The following is an 18,364-nucleotide window of genomic DNA, read 5'->3' as shown; positions in this document are numbered from 1 at the left end:
CATTGCAATTATTGCGTAATCTCCAGCTGCAGTACTTTTCCGTTTGCTACTGAGGAGAAACCAAACTGCCACGAAGGATTTATCATCGAATAGATATGTGAAAAACACCTTGAGGATGATTCTAAACAACGTTTGCCATGTTTCTGTCGATATTATGGAGTTCATTTGGAAAAAAGTTTGGCGTTGTAGTGAATGAATTTTCGTTTTTTTTTCTTAGCCAAAAGTGATGAAAAAAACTGAGCAATTTCTCCTACACAAATAATCTTTTTGGAAAAAATGAACATTTGCTATCTAACTGAGAGTCTCCTCATTGAAAACATCCGAAGTTCTTCAAAGGTAAATTATTTTATTTGAATGCTTTTCTTGTTTTTGTGAAAATGTTGCCTGATGAATGCTAGGCTTAATGCTATGCTAGGCTATCAATACTCTTACAGAAATGCTTGTGTAGCTTTGGTTGAAAAGCATATTTTGAAAACCGGAGATGACAGTGTTGTTAACAAAAGGCTAAGCTTGTGTTTCAATATATTTATTTCATTTCATTTGCGATTTTCATGAATAGAAAAAGTTGCGTTATGCCAATACGTTATAGTTGAAGTACTTTTCTGTCGATTTCTCAGCCAAGCAGGATGAACAAACGGGACGTTTTTCGCCTACAAAAATATTATTTTTGGAATAAAGGAACATTTGCTATCTAACTGGGAGTCTCTTGAGTGAAAGCATCTGAAGTTCTTCGAAGGTAAATTATTTAATTTGGTTGCTTTTCTTATTTTTGTGAAAATGTTCTCTGCTGCCAGCACAGCCTAGCATAGCATTATGCCCTTGCTAAACTTACACAAATGCTTGTCTAGCATTGGCTGTAACGCATATTTTGAAAATCTGAGATGACAGTGTTGTTAACAAAAGGCTAAGCTTGTGTTTGAATATATTTATTTCATTTCATTTGCGATTTTCATGAATAGGAAACGTTGCGTTATGGTAATGTGCTTGAGGCTATGATTATGCTCCCGGATATGGGATTGCTCGTCGCTAGAGGTTAAATAAACATACCCCATTCAAGAAATTTAGAACCAGGAACAGATATAGCCCTTGGTTCTCCCCAGACCTGACTGCCCTTAACCAACACAAAAACATCCTATGGCGCTCTGCATTAGCATCGAACAGCCCCCGTGATATGCAGCTGTTCAGGGAAGCTAGAAACCATTATACACAGGCAGTTAGAAAAGCTACGGCTAGCTTTTTCAAGCAGAAATTTGCTTCCTGCAACACTAACTCAAAAAAGTTCTGGGACACTGTAAAGTCCATGGAGAATAAGAACACCTCCTCCCAGCTGCCCACTGCACTGAAGATAGGAAACACTGTCATAAACATTTTTCTACGGCTGGCCATGCTTTCCACCTGGCTACTCCTACCCCGGTCAACAGCACTGCACCCCCCACAGCAACTCGCCCAAGCCTTCCCCATTTCTCCTTCTCCCAAATCCGTTCAGCTGATGTTCTGAAAGAGCTGCAAAATCTGGACCCCTACAAATCAGCCGGGCTAGACAATCTGGACCCTTTCTTTCTAAAATGATCTGCCAAAATTGTTGCCACCCCTATTACTAGCCTGTTCAACCTCTCTTTCATGTCGTCTGAGATTCCCAAAGATTGGAAAGCAGCTGCGGTCATCCCCCTCTTCAAAGCGGGGGACACGCTTGACCCAAACTGCTACAGACCTATATCTATCCTACCATGCCTTTCTAAGGTCTTCAAAAGCCAAGTCAACAAACAGATTACCGACCATTTCGAATCTCACCATACCTTCTCTGCTATGCAATCTGGTTTCAGAGCTGGTCATGGGTGCACCTCAGCCACGCTCAAGGTCCTAAATTATATCTTAACCGCCATCGATAAGAAACATTACTGTGCAGACGTATTCATTGATCTGGCCAAGGCTTTTGACTCTGTCAATCACCACATCCTCATCGGCAGACTCGACAGCCTTGGTTTCTCAAATGATTGCCTCGCCTGGTTCACCAACTACTTCTCTGATAGAGTTCAGTGTGTCAAATCGGAGGGTCTGCTGTCCGGACCTCTCGCAGTCTCTATGGGGGTGCCACAGGGTTAAATTCTTGGACTGACTCTCTTCTCTGTATACATCAATGAGGTCGCTCTTGCTGCTGGTGAGTCTCTGATCCACCTCTACGCAGACGACACCATTCTGTATACTTCTGGCCCTTCTTTGGACACTGTGTTAACAACCCTCCGGGCAAGCTTCAATGCCATACAACTCTCCTTCCGTGGCCTCCAATTGCTCTTAAATACAAGTAAAACTAAATGCATGCTCTTCAACCGATCGCTACCTGCACCTGCCCGCCTGTCCAACATCACTACTCTGGACGGCTCTGACTTAGAATATGTGGACAACTACAAATACTTAGGTGTCTGGTTAGACTGTAAACTCTCCTTCCAAACCCATATCAAACATCTCCAATCCAAAGTTAGCCTGTTGCGTCGACCAAACCCGGATCCGGGATTCTATTTACAGACCTAAGCTCATTACCATAACGCAACGTTAACTATTCATGAAAATCGCAAATGAAATGAAATAAATATGCCATCTCTCAAGCTTAGCCTTTTGTAAACAACACTGTCATCTCAGATTTTCAAAATATGTTTCTCAACCATAGGAAAACAATCATTTGTGTAAAAGTGGCTAGCTAGCGTAGCATTTAGCGTTAGCATTAGCGTTAGCATCCAGCACGCAAGATTTCAACAAAAACATAAAAGCCTTCAAATAAAATCATTTACCTTTGAAGAACTTCGGATGTTTTCAATGAGGAGACTCTCAGTTAGATAGCAGATGCTCAGTTTTTCCAAAAAATACTCTTTGTGTATTAGAAATAGCTCCGTTTTGTACATCACATTTGGCTACCAAAAATAAAACGAAAATTCAGTCCTCAAAACGCGAACTTTTTTCCAAATTAACTCCATAATATTGACTGAAAACATGGCAAACGTTGTTTAGAATCAATCCTCAAGGTGTTTTTCACATATCTCTTCAATGATATATCGTTCGTGGAAGCATGGTTTCTCCCCTCAATCAAATGGAAAAGTACAAGCAGCTGGCGTTTGCGCACCGAATTCCACGCAGGACACCAGGCGGACACTTGGAAAATGTAGTCTCTTATGGTCAATCTTCCAATGATATGCCTACAAATACGTCACAATGCTGCAAACACCTTGGGGAAACGACAGAAAGTGTAGGCTCATTCCTTGTGCAATCACAGCCATATAAGGAGACAATAGAAAACAGAGCTTCAGAGATTCTGCTCATTTCCTGCTTGACGCATCATCTTGGTTTCGCCTGTAGAATGAGTTCTGGGGCACTTACAGACAATATCTTTGCAGATTCTGAAACTTCAGAGTGTTTTCTTTCCAAAACGGTCAATAATATGCATAGTCGAGCATCTTTTCGTGACAAAATATTGCGCTTAAAACGGGAACGTTTTTTATCCAAAAATGAAATAGCGCCCCTAGAGATCCAAGAGGTTAAATCTAGAATTGGCTTCCTATTTCGCAACAAAGCATCCTTCACTCATGCTGCCAAACATACCCTTTTAAAACTGACCATCCTACCAATCCTCGACTTTGGCGACGTCGTTTACAAAATAGCCTCCAATACCCTACTCAACAAATTGGATGCAGTCTATCACAGTGCAATCCGTTTTGTCACCAAAGCCCCATATACTACCCACTATTGCGACCTGTACGCTCTCGTTGGCTGGCCCTCGCGTCATACTCGTCGCCAAACCCACTGGCTCCATGTCATCTACAAGACCCTGCTAGGTAATGTCCCCCCTTATCTCAGCTCGCTGGTCACCATAGCATCTCTCACCTGTAACACACGCTCCAGCAGGTATATCTCTCTAGTCACCCCCAAAACCAATTATTTCTTTGGCCGCCTCTCCTTCCAGTTCTCTGCTGCCAATGACTGGAACGAACTACAAAAATCTCTGAAACTGGAAACACTTATCTCCCTCACTAGCTTTAAGCACCAACTGTCAGAGCAGCTCACAGATTACTGCACCTGTACATAGCCCACCTATAATTTAGCCCAAACAACTACCTCTTTCCCTACTGTATTTAATTTATTTATTTATTTTGCTCCTTTGCACCCCATTATTTTTATTTCTACTTTGCACATTCTCCCATTGCAAATCTACCATTCCAGTGTTTTACTTGCTATATTGTATTTACTTTGCCACCATGGCCTTTTTGCCTTTACCTCCCTTATCTCACCTCATTTGCTCACATCGTATATAGACTTGTTTATACTGTATTATTGACTGTATGTTTGTTTTACTCCATGTGTAACTCTGTGTCGTTGTATGTGTCGAACTGCTTTGCTTTATCTTGGCCAGGTCGCAATTGTAAATGAGAACTTGTTCTCAACTTGCCTACCTGGTTAAATAAAGGTGAAATAAAAAATAAATAAACAATTCTCCCAGAGCAGGGAGGGGTAGTTCTAACAAGGTAAATTTCAAAAGATTTTATATATCATAAACATACTGTTACCACGTAGGCTATGGTGTAATGGAATGTTTTGTCTCGTGTGGTAGGTTTTGAGGGTTTTGATACTTATGTAGGAGTCATAACCAGCTATTGAATAACGTAGTACAGTATATGTCACAACAGGTCTAAATAAGTGTCATGAAAGTGTTATGACCATTTTATAATAGGTTAAGTTATGTCAGTGGTTCTGAAATATGACATGTTTATGAATGTGCCATAACTTGTTATAATGCTGGGTGTCAGGTAAAGTGTTACAGTTTCACGGGTCCACTATGTTCTAATCAGATTCAGCCCTGTCTACAGTATTATTTTGTGCTGTGTCAGGACAGGACAAGTCTGACTGTGCCCACGGAACATAATGACATGAAAGCTGAATGGATTCAGAGAATTTATCTTTGTCAATGATTTATTTGATTACAATACAATATTATTAATATAATAATATATTATATCTTTCTTCCCAGGCAGGCCATATCTATCTGTAAGATTACATGATTGCATGCCACACAGCCAGAAGATATACTTAGAATCTTAAGTTGTCTTTCCGTGGGAAGGGGGGGTTGAACTTGGATCAAATGAAAAATGAAATGTCCCTCTAAAAATAGTTAGCCTGCTTCTCTTTCTTTTGCACAACAAGGAGACATCCCAGAAAATTTAACAATGTAAACAACTGCCTTTTAAATGGATAGTTCAATGGAAAAATATTTTATGATTTGTATAATGTTCTAACAGGATGGGTGAATTACTCCCTCAATTACGGAGAAGGAATATTCCCTGTTGGCTGCTGCTACAGACCCCAATGCAGAGCAGACAGACATGCAACCTTTTTTTGTCCTCTGGGTGATCTGAGTCCTGACCCTGGCTTGGCCTGTCCTCTCTTCATCCCCCTCAACCCCGCCTTCCACCACCCCATCTAGATGAACGTAATGTAATATGAGAAGCTAACTCCAGTCCCAAAATGTTTTATCTGCAGTGATGGGACTTGACAAACATCAAAGCAAAGGCAAAAGAGGATTTGAGTGGATGGAGTGAGTCTGAGTACGCCTACACAGTGGTCCTTGACACAGTTCCCTTTTTCCGTATTATAGCTTGGTGTCTGTCTAAGCGAAAATTGGTACCATAGAAAACATGCAGGATGTCTTTGTTTTTCTGTTTTCTCTACGTACCTCCAAAGTAGGATCCGTCAGTCAGCTTCATCTCTTTGTTGAGCTTGGTGATAACACTGGCCACACCATGTTGGATGAAGTACATCTTCTTGCCCACGGTACCCTCTCTGATGATGTAATCGTTGGGTTGGAACACCTCGAACTTCAGCTTGCTCAACATGCCCGTCACGAAGTTGGGGTCTGCGTTGGCAAACAGTGGCATGGTAGCCACAAGCTTCCGGCAGTTGAAGTTCACAATTTCCTAAAAAAAAAGAAAATATAGTTTTTGGTACTTAAATACTTAAAGAATTGTATGACTATAACAAAAGGGAATAAGAGTGGTGATAGCGGTCAACCCTGACGTGTCCCTCTACTCTATTAGATTTCATTCATTCATTCACTGTGCTGCTGCTCCAGTTTCAACTATTCTGCCTTATTATTATTCGACCATGCTGGTCATCTATGAACATTTGAACATCTTGACCATGTTTTGTTATAATCTCCACCCGGCACAGCCAGAAGAGGACTGGCCACCCCACATAGCCTGGTTCCTCTCTAGGTTTCTTCCTAGGTTTTGGCCTTTCTAGGGAGTTTTTCCTAGCCACCGTGCTTCTACACCTGCATTGCTTGCTGTTTGGGGTTTCAGGCTGGGTTTCTGTACAGCACTTTGAGATATCAGCTGATGTACGAAGGGCTATATAAATAAATTTGATTTGATTTGATTTGATTCATGAATCATTTGTTTATTGGATTTTAGTCAGATGAATAATCCAGGAAGGCAATGTCTTTTTGAAGGTTCTCCAATTTCCATTTTCTGTTGGTTAAATAAAACACCATAACAAATGATATTATTTTAATGTGAGTTCATCCAAGTAAAACAGGTAATCTCAGATTACATATTTTCTCTGTATTTGATTGAATGTATGATAGCTATGTCTATAAGATCCGCTTTTAATACCTCTGAGCCACTTTTCATTACTCTTTTGGGAACTTGTGTGCTATTGTCTTGAATATGATGATAATTGCCTCAGTAGAGGCCAGTCATTCTGGTCTCCTCAGACACAACCAGCGATTGCTTAATGTATGGGGTCATTCAGGGATGGTTAATAAAATGCTCTGTTTCCATGTTTTAGCTTGATACATGTTCAAGGTATAAGGAAAAAAAGGTTCCGTAGAAAATGGTCAGGAACTATTTTCTGATGATGATGAGTTTGACCTCAGTGAAAGCCAGTCATCTTTCTCGTCTCCTCAGACACATCAACCCTCAGATATTGTTGGAGATTGTTTCCTGTATATGGATGTTTACTTACTAGCACCTCCCCTACCCACCTCTCCAGTTCCCTCTACTCCTACGTCTCCGTCTCTGTAGCTTCACTGTGCCATTCAGATGTTTTACTGAGAAGCACCTCAACCCTCCGCTCCTCAGTCTGCCATGCAGAGAGACAAACTGACAGAGCCTGGCCTTCACTGCTCCACTATAACCCCTTACTCACTTCTTGTAAGGGATGATGACTCTCCAATGGGAGCATCCAGGCCAAAGTGACATCAGCCAGTCTCCTGTCTGGCTGTGCTTGATGCTTTAAGCTCAGTACTGAGACAACAGTAGCAGTGGGCCAGCCAAAGCCATGGGTTCTGACCTCAATCATGTAGAATGAATAATGACTAAGATACCCAGTATTCAGCCCAGCCTGGTCAGGCCCGACTCCAGTGGGGAAACAATCTTTAGACTTTATCAATTTAACTTCACTAGGGTAGGGGGCAGCATTCGGACTGTTGGATGAAAAGCGTGCCCAAATGAACCTGCCTGCTACTCAACCATAAAAGCTAGAATATGCATATAATTAGTATATTTGGATAGAAAACACTCTGACGTTTCTAAAACCTTTTTGAGTGATGTCTGTGAGTATAACAGAACTCAAATGGCAAGCAAAAACCTGAGAAAAAATCCAACCAGGAAGTGGGAAATCTGAGGATTGTAGTTTTTCATCTCATTGACTATCGAATATACAGTGTCTATGGGGTCATATTGCACTCCCTAAGGATTTCACTAGACGTTCATAGTCTTAGAACCTTGTTTGAGGCTTCTACTGTGACGTGGGGGTGAATGAGAGGGGATGGAGTAAGGTCTCTCCCAGAGTGCCATGAGCTGACCACGCGTTCACGTGAGAGGTAGCTCACGTGCACTGCAGCTAAGCTAGTTAGCTAGCTGCAGTGCCAGCCATGTATCTAGCTAACATTAGCTCGATCAACCGGTCAGTCCAGCACAGCATCCTCTCAGTCCATTGCTCTCTATAACTCTCTGTCTCTGTGTGTGTGTCTAAATGTCATTCTGTTTTTATGACAGGGCCTATAAGCACATCTGCCATACAGTGCAGTCAGGGTATCAGCTCAGTGAGCATTTTGTGCCATATACTAGAAATACCTTTTTTTGTCTGTATTTTTATTTACAACTTGTAGTGGCACATCAAAGGGGGAGGAGAATGGGCCAGCCAAGAAAACAAAATAACCTTCAAAGTGGAAAGAAGAGGTTCGGAAGAGAAGGAGGATGGAGTATAAATCCTACCATGGCAGGAAAAAATACGATTGAGTTGACTATGGCAATTAATATTTGCACTATTACTATTACCTGAATACCTACCTTGATGTTCAATTCCATGCTGAAACACATTTTACTATCAGTCATGTTACTAGTATACAAATAAGACTGATTTGCATACTAGTAACATGACTGAAATTATAGTGAAATGTCAATATCGATTGTTGTTTGACTGTGAAGGACGTGTTTTGTTTCCAAGGCAACTCGTTGGAGGGAGCATACGACGTGGCACTACATACAGAGGAGAAACACGATGATATCCTGAGAAGGGCAAGTGCAGTGGGAGGTGAGAGGCCGATGAGCCACTATGAAATAACAAGCCTGGCGAGGAACAACTTTAGGGTTGTAACTGTCAACATTTACAACCCATACGTTAAGGACGAAGAGGTGAGGGCCTTTCTGGGGAGATACATGGATAGCGTCTCCTCAGCAAGGCACCTCAAAGACTCCCTTGGATTTTGGAATGGGAGGAGAGGCTTCCAGGCCCTCCTCAGGGAGGACCCAAAGGGACATGGTGGCTACCTCCATCCTCCTGCTATGTTCTCCCTGGGGGCTGACAGGGGGACATTGTTTTATGCACGTCAGCCTCCATTTTGCAGGCGCTGTATGGCCTATGGCCACATCTTCGCCTCGTGCTGCGCAAGAAAATGCAGATTTTGTGAATCTGGGGAGGACAAGGCGAAGGATTGTGACGAGCCTAAGGCGTGCCACGGGTGTGGCTCGTTAGCACACCTGTGGCGGGGGTGCCCGGCTCGTCAGAGGTCATACGCGTCTGTGGCTGGGGGGGAGGAGGAGCGGGGGATGGGGGAAGAAGAGGAGGGGAAGGAAGAATGCCTCATGACCAGAGTACAGGTCCAGAGGGGAGGGTCGCAAGGAAGGAGGAGGAGCAAGAAGCGGCGGATGGAAGAGAGAAGAAAACGGAAGGCACGGGAGTAGGAGAACCAGGAAAAGCGGCGGAAGAAGGCAAGCGAGTGGAGGATCATGAGAGAGAAGAAAGCGAGGGAGGGGTGGTGGAGACGGTGGAAGAGCAAGTGGAGTGGGGGGAAAGTGCCCTGGTGGAAGAGATGAGGGGTATGGTGGAGGATCTGTCGGGGGGGGAGGGTGGTATCTCTCCACTGCCGCCATCACCAAAGAAGAGAATGAAGAGGAGGGTGCGATTGGCCGACAGTGAGAGGGAGGGGATGGTCAAGAGAGTGATGGGGGTGGGAGAAACCCACCCCGGAGCCAAACACTATTCCTGCATCCTGGGTTGGTGAGATGGAGGAAGAGGGGGGAATGTCGGGAGTACGGATGGTGTTTTCACAGGTAGATATGGAGCAGGGGAGCATTGGGTGAGTCTCCTGTTTTTGTTTTTTTCTGTCTGGGTTTAGTATTTGAGTGTATTACATGTTTTTATTTTATTCTTTCATGGGGTCTAATTTTACTTTTGTTAGTTTAAATGTAAGGGGTTTAAGGGATTTTGTTAAGAGGAGGGCGGTTTTTAGTTACAGTGCCTTGCGAAAGTATTCGGCCCCCTTGAACTTTGCGACCTTTTGCCACATTTCAGGCTTCAAACATAAAGATATAAAACTGTATTTTTTTGTGAAGAATCAACAACAAGTGGGACACAATCATGAAGTGGAACGACATTTATTGGATATTTCAAACTTTTTTAACAAATCAAAAACTGAAAAATTGGGCGTGCAAAATGATTCAGCCCCCTTAAGTTAATACTTTGTAGCGCCACCTTTTGCTGCGATTACAGCTGTAAGTCGCTTGGGGTATGTCTCTATCAGTTTTGCACATCGAGAGACTGACATTTTTTCCCATTCCTCCTTGCAAAACAGCTCAAGCTCAGTGAGGTTGGATGGAGAGCATTTGTGAACAGCAGTTTTCAGTTCTTTCCACAGATTCTCGATTGGATTCAGGTCTGGACTTTGACTTGGCCATTCTAACACCTGGATATGTTTATTTTTGAACCATTCCATTGTAGATTTTGCTTTATGTTTTGGATCATTGTCTTGTTGGAAGACAAATCTCCGTCCCAGTCTCAGGTCTTTTGCAGACTCCATCAGGTTTTCTTCCAGAATGGTCCTTTATTTGGCTCCATCCATCTTCCCATCAATTTTAACCATCTTCCCTGTCCCTGCTGAAGAATAGCAGGCCCAAACCATGATGCTGCCACCACCATGTTTAACAGTGGGGATGGTGTGTTCAGCTGTGTTGCTTTTACGCCAAACATAACGTTTTGCATTGTTGCCATAAAGTTCAATTTTGGTTTCATCTGACCAGAGCACCTTCTTCCACATGTTTGGTGTGTCTCCCAGGTGGCTTGTGGCAAACTTTAACCGACACTTTTTATGGATATCTTTAAGAAATGTCTTTCTTCTTGCCACTCTTCCATAAAGGCCAGATTTGTGCAATATACGACTGATTGTTGTCCTATGGACAGAGTCTCCCACCTCAGCTGTAGATCTCTGCAGTTCATCCAGAGTGATCATGGGCCTCTTGGCTGCATCTCTGATCAGTCTTCTCCTTGTATGAGCTGAAAGTTTAGAGGGACGGCCAGGTCTTGGTAGATTTGCAGTGGTCTGATACTCCTTCCATTTCAATATTATCGCTTGCACAGTGCTCATTGGGATGTTTAAAGCTTGGGAAATCTTTTTGTATCCAAATCTGGCTTTAAACTCCTTCACAACAGTATCTCGGACCTGCCTGGTGTGTTCCTTGTTCTTCATGATGCTCTCTGCGCTTTTAAGTTAAAAACCTGTTAAAGATATGGCAGACTACTGCCCCCTTTGGAGCAATTGCATGCCCATAGTAAACTAAAAAAAAAATTGTCAAAAATTGCTAATATATGCATATAATAATTATTATTGGATAGAAAACACTCTAAAGCTTCTAAAACCGTTGGAATTATGTCTGTAAGTATAGCAGAACTCACAGGGCAGGCATTCTTCCAAACTAGTTTTGTGGTCATGAAAGTTGGAGCAACTTTGACGTCATCGCCCCCACCCTTCCCAACCACTTATGGATCTGGGGACACTTTCTATGTCTTCCACTAGATGTCCTGATTCTGTAGAGCGTTTAATCGTTCAAATCCCGCGAGAATTGGCCCTATGGGAGTGATTTGAGTAAGTGCCGCGAGAAAAAACCTGTGCGTTAGGGCGCGAATTGGTCACAGCCATTCCTTTGTTCCAGTACTCAGAAGAAGGACAAACAATGACCGGTTGAATTGAAAATGGTTTTGTATGTCTATAACATCCTAAAGCTTGGTTTTGTACTTAGTTTGACCTGTTTAGTCGACATATAATATGTAATTTTGAAGTTTTGATGCGCAACTTTTCCGGACCAGAGGACATTTTGGGTGCATTTCAGCTGATGTTATTAGCAGTAGCTAATACAAAGACGCAAGACTTGAAACCAAACGATGTATTGGGTAAGTATGGACCTTTCCAGAACATTCTGAACGAAGACCATCGAAGGTAAGTGTCACGCCCTGACCATAGTTTACTTTGTATTTTCTATGTTTTGGTTGGTCAGGGTGTGATCTGAGTGGGCATTCTATGTTACATGTCTAGTTTGTCCAGTTCTATGTTCGGCCTGATATGGTTCTCAATCAGAGGCAGGTGTTCGTCATTGTCTCTGATTGGGAACCATATTTAGGTAGCCTGGGTTTCACTGTGTGTTTGTGGGTGATTGTTCCTGTTTTTGCACCAGACAGGGCTGTTTTGAGTTCTCACGTTTCTTGTTTTTTCGTTAGTTTGTTCATGTATAGTGTCGTCAATAAATTACAATGAACAACCACCACGCTGCGCTTTGGTCCGCCTCTACTTCACAAGAAGAGAATCGTTACAGTAAGGGAATATTTATGCTGAAATATGTGTTTCTGTTGACTCCAACATTACAGAGAAATGTAGCTTATATCTGAGCGCCGTCTCAGAATATTGAATAGTGTGCGATTTCTGTAACGTTAAAAATAAATGTAACAAATCGATTGCATAAAGAAGCAGTGTATCTTTCTAACTATATGTAGAACATGTATATTTAGTCAAAGTTTATGATGTCTATTTACGTTATCTTGCGGCGCTACCTACATTTTCTGCGGACATTTGAGTATTTTCTGAACATGAATTCAATGTAAATGGGCATTTATGGATATAAATGGCATATTATTGAAAAAAAAAAGTACTGTGTAACATGTCCTATTACTGTCATCTGATGAAGATTTTCAAAAGGTTAGTGAATGATTTATTTTTTAATCCTGCTTTTATAATTTTATATTTTCTGGGACAAAATGGCTGCCTCTTGTCTTGGTTTCGGTGGTGGTCTAATATAAATATGTGGTGTGTTTTCGCCGTAAAACATTTAAAAAATCTGACATGCTGGGTAGATGAACAATGTGTTTATCTTTCATTTGAGCTATTGGACTTGTTAATGTGTGGAGGTTAAATATTTCTAAGAATGTTTTTGCGTTCCATGCGCCACGGTTTGAGCTGAACGGGGGGGGGGGGGGGGTGGCGTCAACAGGACCTCTGAGACTATCACAGTGCAGGTGCATTTATATGGAGACTTGATTACACACAGGTGGATTGTATTTATCATCATTAGTCATTTAGGTCAACATTGGATCATTCAGAGATCCTCACTGAACTTCTGGAGAGAGTTTGCTGCACTGAAAGTAAAGGGGCTGAATAATTTTGCACGCCCAATTTTTCAGTTTTTGATTTGTTAAAAAAGTTTGAAATATCCAATAAATGTCGTTCCACTTCATGATTGTGTCCCACTTGTTGTTGATTCTTCACCAAAAAATACAGTTTTATATCTTCATGTTTGAAGCCTGAAATGTGGCAAAAGGTCGCAAAGTTCAATGGGGCCGAATACTTTCGCAAGGCACTGTATTTGGAGGGTGTGGGGTTTGATTTTTGTTTTTTACAGGAGGTTCACCTGAGGGATGGAGGGGATGTTAGTAGGTTTAAGAGGGAGTGGGACAAGGGGGAGTCGGTTTGGGGTATTGGGGGGGTGCACTCATCGGGGGTAGGGATTTTGTGTGGGCACAGGGAGGTAAAAGTGGAGGGTTCTTTTGTGGTGATGCAGGGGAGGGTTATAGGGGTGGATGTCACGATAAGGGATTGTATAAATTTAGATTAGTGGTGGTGTATGGGCCACAGGTGGTGGCAGACAGGAGGGAGATGGTGGACTGTCTGGTGCCCCTGTGTGTCACAAATAGGAAATTAGTGATAGGGGGGATTTTAACTTCTTGCTCCTACTTGAGACGCAGACGTCTCAAGTAGGCACCTGGAAATGCAAATGCGCTATGCTAAATGTACTCGTTAAAACTCAAACGTTCATTAAAATATACATGCAGGGTATTGAATTAAAGCTACACTCGTTGTGAATCTAGCCAACAAGTCAGATTTTTAAAATGCTTTTCGGCGAAAGCATGAGAAGCTATTATCTGATAGCATGCAACACCCCAAAATGCCTGAAAGCGACGTAAACAAAAGAATTAGCGTAGCCGGCGCTACACAAAAACGCAGAAATAAAATATAAAACATTCATTACCTTTGATGATATTCTTTGTTGGCACTCCTATATGTCCCATAAACATCACAAATTGGTCTTTTTCCCGATTAAATCCGTCCATGAATGCCCAAAATATCCATTTGTATAGACTGTCTGCATCACGAAAAAAGCTCTCTTCCAACACGCAACGTCATGTTTAAAAATTATATAAGTTGCCTATATTCTTTGACAAAACACTTCAACCCACTTTTATAACCCAACTTTAGGTATTTGTAAACGTTAATAAATGATCAAATTGATCACTGGGCGATCTGTATTCAATAGCAGCTACAAAAGAAAACAGTGTCCATTTTTCAATCTTCCAAAATCGATTGAGGTAGGCTGGATGGAATCACGGATCTATTGGTAATGTCTCAAAGGATTTTTGTCAATGAAAATGACGTTTTTGGCGACATCGTGTGGAAGCTGTAGGAATTGCATCCGTCTCCATAGTAAATTTGGTTTCCTTTAAATAATCCATGAAAGGGGCGCATGGATGCTTTTTTCAGATTTCAGTGACCAGTTTTTCTTGCGCTTTTCGATGAAACACACGCTCTGTTATAGTCACAGCCGTGATTTAACCAGTTTTAGAAACTTCAGTGTTTTCTATCCACACATACTAATCATATGCATATACTATATTCCTGGCATGAGTAGCAGGACGCTGAAATGTTGCGCGATTTTTAACAGAATGTTCGAAAAAGGAGGGGGTAGGATAAAGAGGTTTTAATACAGATTTAGGAATAGGGGGGGTTAGCAGTGCAGGCGCCATCACCGGGCTAATGGCTTGCCATGGTCTGGTTGATGGTGGCCTGCACACTACTCCGAAAATGGCCGGTCCTACATGGCGCAACTCCAGGGGGGTTCGCGGAGGCTCGACTATATTTTTGTACCCAGGTCTTTGGGTAAGTTGTCTGGGCGGCTGTTGCCTGTTTTCTTTTCGGATCACGACGGGGTGCTCCTGCAGGTGGGGTCGCCAGTCTGCCTCTTTGGTAGGGGGTACTGGAAGTTAGATCGGGATGTGCTGGAGGAGCAGGCTTTTGTTGACGGGTTTTTTGGTTTCTTTTGGAGGCGAGGGGGTGTTAGAGTGGTGGGAATTAGTTAAGGTGAGGATTAGGGCTTTTATAATAGGGTATTGCAAGAGGAAAAAAAGGGAGGAGAGGAGGGAGGTGGATCATATCCAAAGGTTAATTGAACTCGAGTACGAGGCAGGCAACCTCTGCGGGTCGTTTGACTGGGAGAGATCCGCAACCCTAAAGGCGCAGCTCAGGGAGTTGCAGGAGCGGAAGGCTCGAGCTTTCCTGGAGCGTGCGCATAGTGGCTTAATAGAACACAATGAGACTTGTTCTGCTATGTTCTTTAAGTCGGTTAGGGCCAGACAGAGTAGGAAGGTAATGCATGGTGTTAGGGAAGAAAATGGTAGTATAGTTAGAGAACCAGAGGATATGGTCAGGGTGACAACTGATCATTTCCAAGGTTTATTTAAGGAAAGGGAAATAGATGTAGAGCAGGGAAATGTGTTTTTAGAACACTTGTCCAGGCGGTTGCCGGAGGACATTAGAGAAGTGATGGAGGCCCAGATCTCACTAGAAGAGGTTGAGAGCGCTCTTAGGAGGATGGGAAAAGGGAAGGTGCCTGGGATGGATGGGCTGCCGGCTGAGTTTTATCTCAAGTTTTGGGGTATACTTGGACCAATGGTCCTCGAAGTCTTGAAGGCCATCCTTGAGACGGGGGTCCCGGGGGGATCAATGGCTGTTGGTGTGCTGTCACTTTTATATAAGAAGGGGGAAGTAACAGACCTTGGCAACTGGCGGCCGTTGACCATGCTGTGTGTAGATTACAAGCTACTTGCAAAGGTTTTAGCAGACCGGTTGCGCACAGCCCTTCCCTACGTCGTCCATGAGGATCAGACGTGCGGGGTAGAGGGCCGCTCTATTAGATGGAACCTACAGTTAATCAGGGACTCTATCGCTTGGGTTGAAGATTGAGAACTGCCTTTAATGGTAGCAGCGCTAGATCAGGCGAAAGCCTTTGATCGCGTTAATAGATCATTTTTATTCAGAGTGTTAGGTCGATTAGGATTTGGGGAGAAGTTCATAGGATGGATTCGTACATTATATGTCAGAGCGGGGTGCCGAGTTAGTGTAAATAGTCACTTGGGTGACGTTTTTGACCTCTCGTCTGGGGTCAGGCAGGGGTAACCACTCTCGGCTCTCCTCTTCGTTCTTTACATGGAGCCTCTGGGGCTGCCATTAGGGCAGAGACAGGGGTGGAAGGCTTGTTGATCCCTGGAAGTGGTGGGCTGCGTGTTAAGATGACGCAGTACGCCGACGACACTTCCTTGCTGCTGTGCAAGGACTCGTGCCTGACAAGGTCCCTTGCCATCTTTGGGGATTTCACCCGAGCGTCGGGAGCGGTTCTGAATCATGCAAAGTCTTCCGTCAAGTTTTTCGGAAGAAGGCGCGGTAGAACGGATGTGCCCGGGGGGTTATCTCTCTGTGGGGGGGCCCTGAGGATTCTCGGGGTCCATTTTGTATTTGGCGTACATCTACCCATTGCCGGCTTGACTGAGGAGGCCTCTAGTGAGGCTTGTGTTTCAGTTCATGTGGAGTGGCAGGTGCGAGTGGGTCGCCAGGGCACGCATGCTCTGTCCCATCGGGGAGGGAGGCAGGGGGGTACCACATTTCCACCTCAAGCTGGACGCAATTTTTGTTTCTTTCTTGTTAACGGAGCTTGCTCATCCAGTGATGCACCCGTCCGGTTACCTCCTGCGGGTGTTCTTCTCGTATCAGGCGAGAAGCGTAATGGTGTGGTCTAACACGGGTCCTCGGGCGGAAACACCTGCCGTGGCACTTTGGTCATCCGGCCAAGTGGCTGCGTGCGCACCCTGAGGTTGAAGTTGCCCGAGTAGGTTTAGATCACAGGCACCTGTACGAGGAGGTCAGAAAGGCAGGGAGTCCGGCGCCTGTAGTGGGCATCTCGGAAGTGGTCTGGGAGGGAGTGCAGGCGCGGGGTCTGGACAACAGGCTCAAGGACCTGAATTGGTTGAGCCTCCATAAGTGCTTGCCGGTACGTTCCATCATGTACTGGTATAGTTTGGTGCAATCCCCCACCTGTCCAAGATCCTCTTGTGGCAGGGAGGAGACTGTGCGCCATGTCTTTTGGGACTGTGCCTTTGCCGGAGTAGTATGGGCTAGGGCACGGGTGTTGGTAGGTTTGCTAAGGGGGGATTTTGTATTGACGTGGGCCAGGTTAGAGAGAGGTGTAGGGAGAGCGAGAGGGACGGATAGGGACAGGTTTCTGCTCTGGCTTCTCATGAGTCTCTTTAAACGGGCTGCTGGAAGACAGGCAGAACATGGTGAAGTCAGGGAGAGATTGGGGGGTGGAAGGGATAGTGAGGAGGGTGGAAGGAGATTTGAGGGGGAGGATGAAGAGGAGGATGAAGAGGGAGGAGAGGAAGTGGGGGCAGCATGCTGCTCGGGAGAGGTGGAAGGGGGGTTTAGGGCTGGGTGTCATTTAGATTTGTAAGGGGATAGATTAGGGACGGGGAGATAGGGAAAGGTAGTTTGTAGGGTGATGGGGAGGGAAGATGCTCCCCTGAGGTTTTGTTTGGGGTTTTTGTTTAGTTAAATTAAAATACCATTGTTGGAGTATGTATGAAAATTATGAGTTGTAAAGTATTGAAGGTAATAAATTATTTTTTATTAAAAAAAATAGGGCTGGTTTTCACGGTTCTTGTTTTTGTATATTGTTCGTATTTTCATCTTTATTAACGATGTTTATGAATAACCACGCTATATTTTGGTCCTCCTCTCCTTCGACAGAAGAAAACTGTAACAAATATCTTGACTACCATTTACCTTTTTATGAAATTGAGCACATTGATAGATATTAAGTCAACTTTGAATACGACTAATTTAATACACTACCGTTCAAAAGTTTGGGGTCACCTAGAAAAGTACTTGATTTTGAAAGAAAAAAAAATAAGTTCATTAAAATAACATCAAATTGATCAGAAATACAGTGTAGACATTGTTCATGTTGTAAATGACTCCTGGAAAGTTGGAAACGGCAGATTTTTTATAGAATATCTACATAGGAGTACAGAGGCCCATTATCAGCAACCATCACTCCAGTGTTCCAATGATACATTGTGTTAGCTATTTGTCACGTTCTGACCTTAGTTTATTTTTATGTCTTTGTTTTTAGGTTGGTCAGGGCGTGAGCTGGGGTGGGTTGTCTATGTTCTTTTTTCTATGTTATATTTTCTAAGTGTTTGGCCTAGTATGGTTCTCAATCAGAGGCAGGTGTCGTTCGTTGTCTCTGATTGCGAATCATACTTAGGTATTCAATTTCCCACCTGTGTTTTGTGGGTGATTGTTTTCTGTTTAGGTTGTTTTCCTGACAGAACTCTGCGCTTTCGTTTTCTATGTTTGTCATTTTGTTTGAGTGTTTTTTGTGAACATTAAATATGAACAATTTCCACTTTGGTTCTCATTCCAATGACGATCGTTACACTAATTCAAGTT

At 43.3% G+C, this 18,364-nt stretch overlaps 1 protein-coding gene across 1 annotated transcript in view; it reads right to left on the bottom strand.

Moving 5' to 3' along the window:
* Nucleotides 1–18,364, bottom strand: part of LOC139408959 (potassium/sodium hyperpolarization-activated cyclic nucleotide-gated channel 1-like) — a 156,356-nt gene that overhangs the window by 30,385 nt on the left and 107,607 nt on the right. Inside the window, exon 6 of the mRNA XM_071153489.1 lies at nt 5,717–5,957. Coding sequence (XP_071009590.1) covers nt 5,717–5,957 — 241 coding nt within the window. The remainder of the gene's footprint in view (nt 1–5,716; nt 5,958–18,364) is intronic.

Source organism: Oncorhynchus clarkii, chromosome 5 (assembly GCF_045791955.1).
Source record: "Oncorhynchus clarkii lewisi isolate Uvic-CL-2024 chromosome 5, UVic_Ocla_1.0, whole genome shotgun sequence".
NCBI classification, from domain to species: Eukaryota; Metazoa; Chordata; class Actinopteri; order Salmoniformes; family Salmonidae; genus Oncorhynchus; species Oncorhynchus clarkii.
This window is presented reverse-complemented; position numbering and strand designations above follow the sequence as displayed.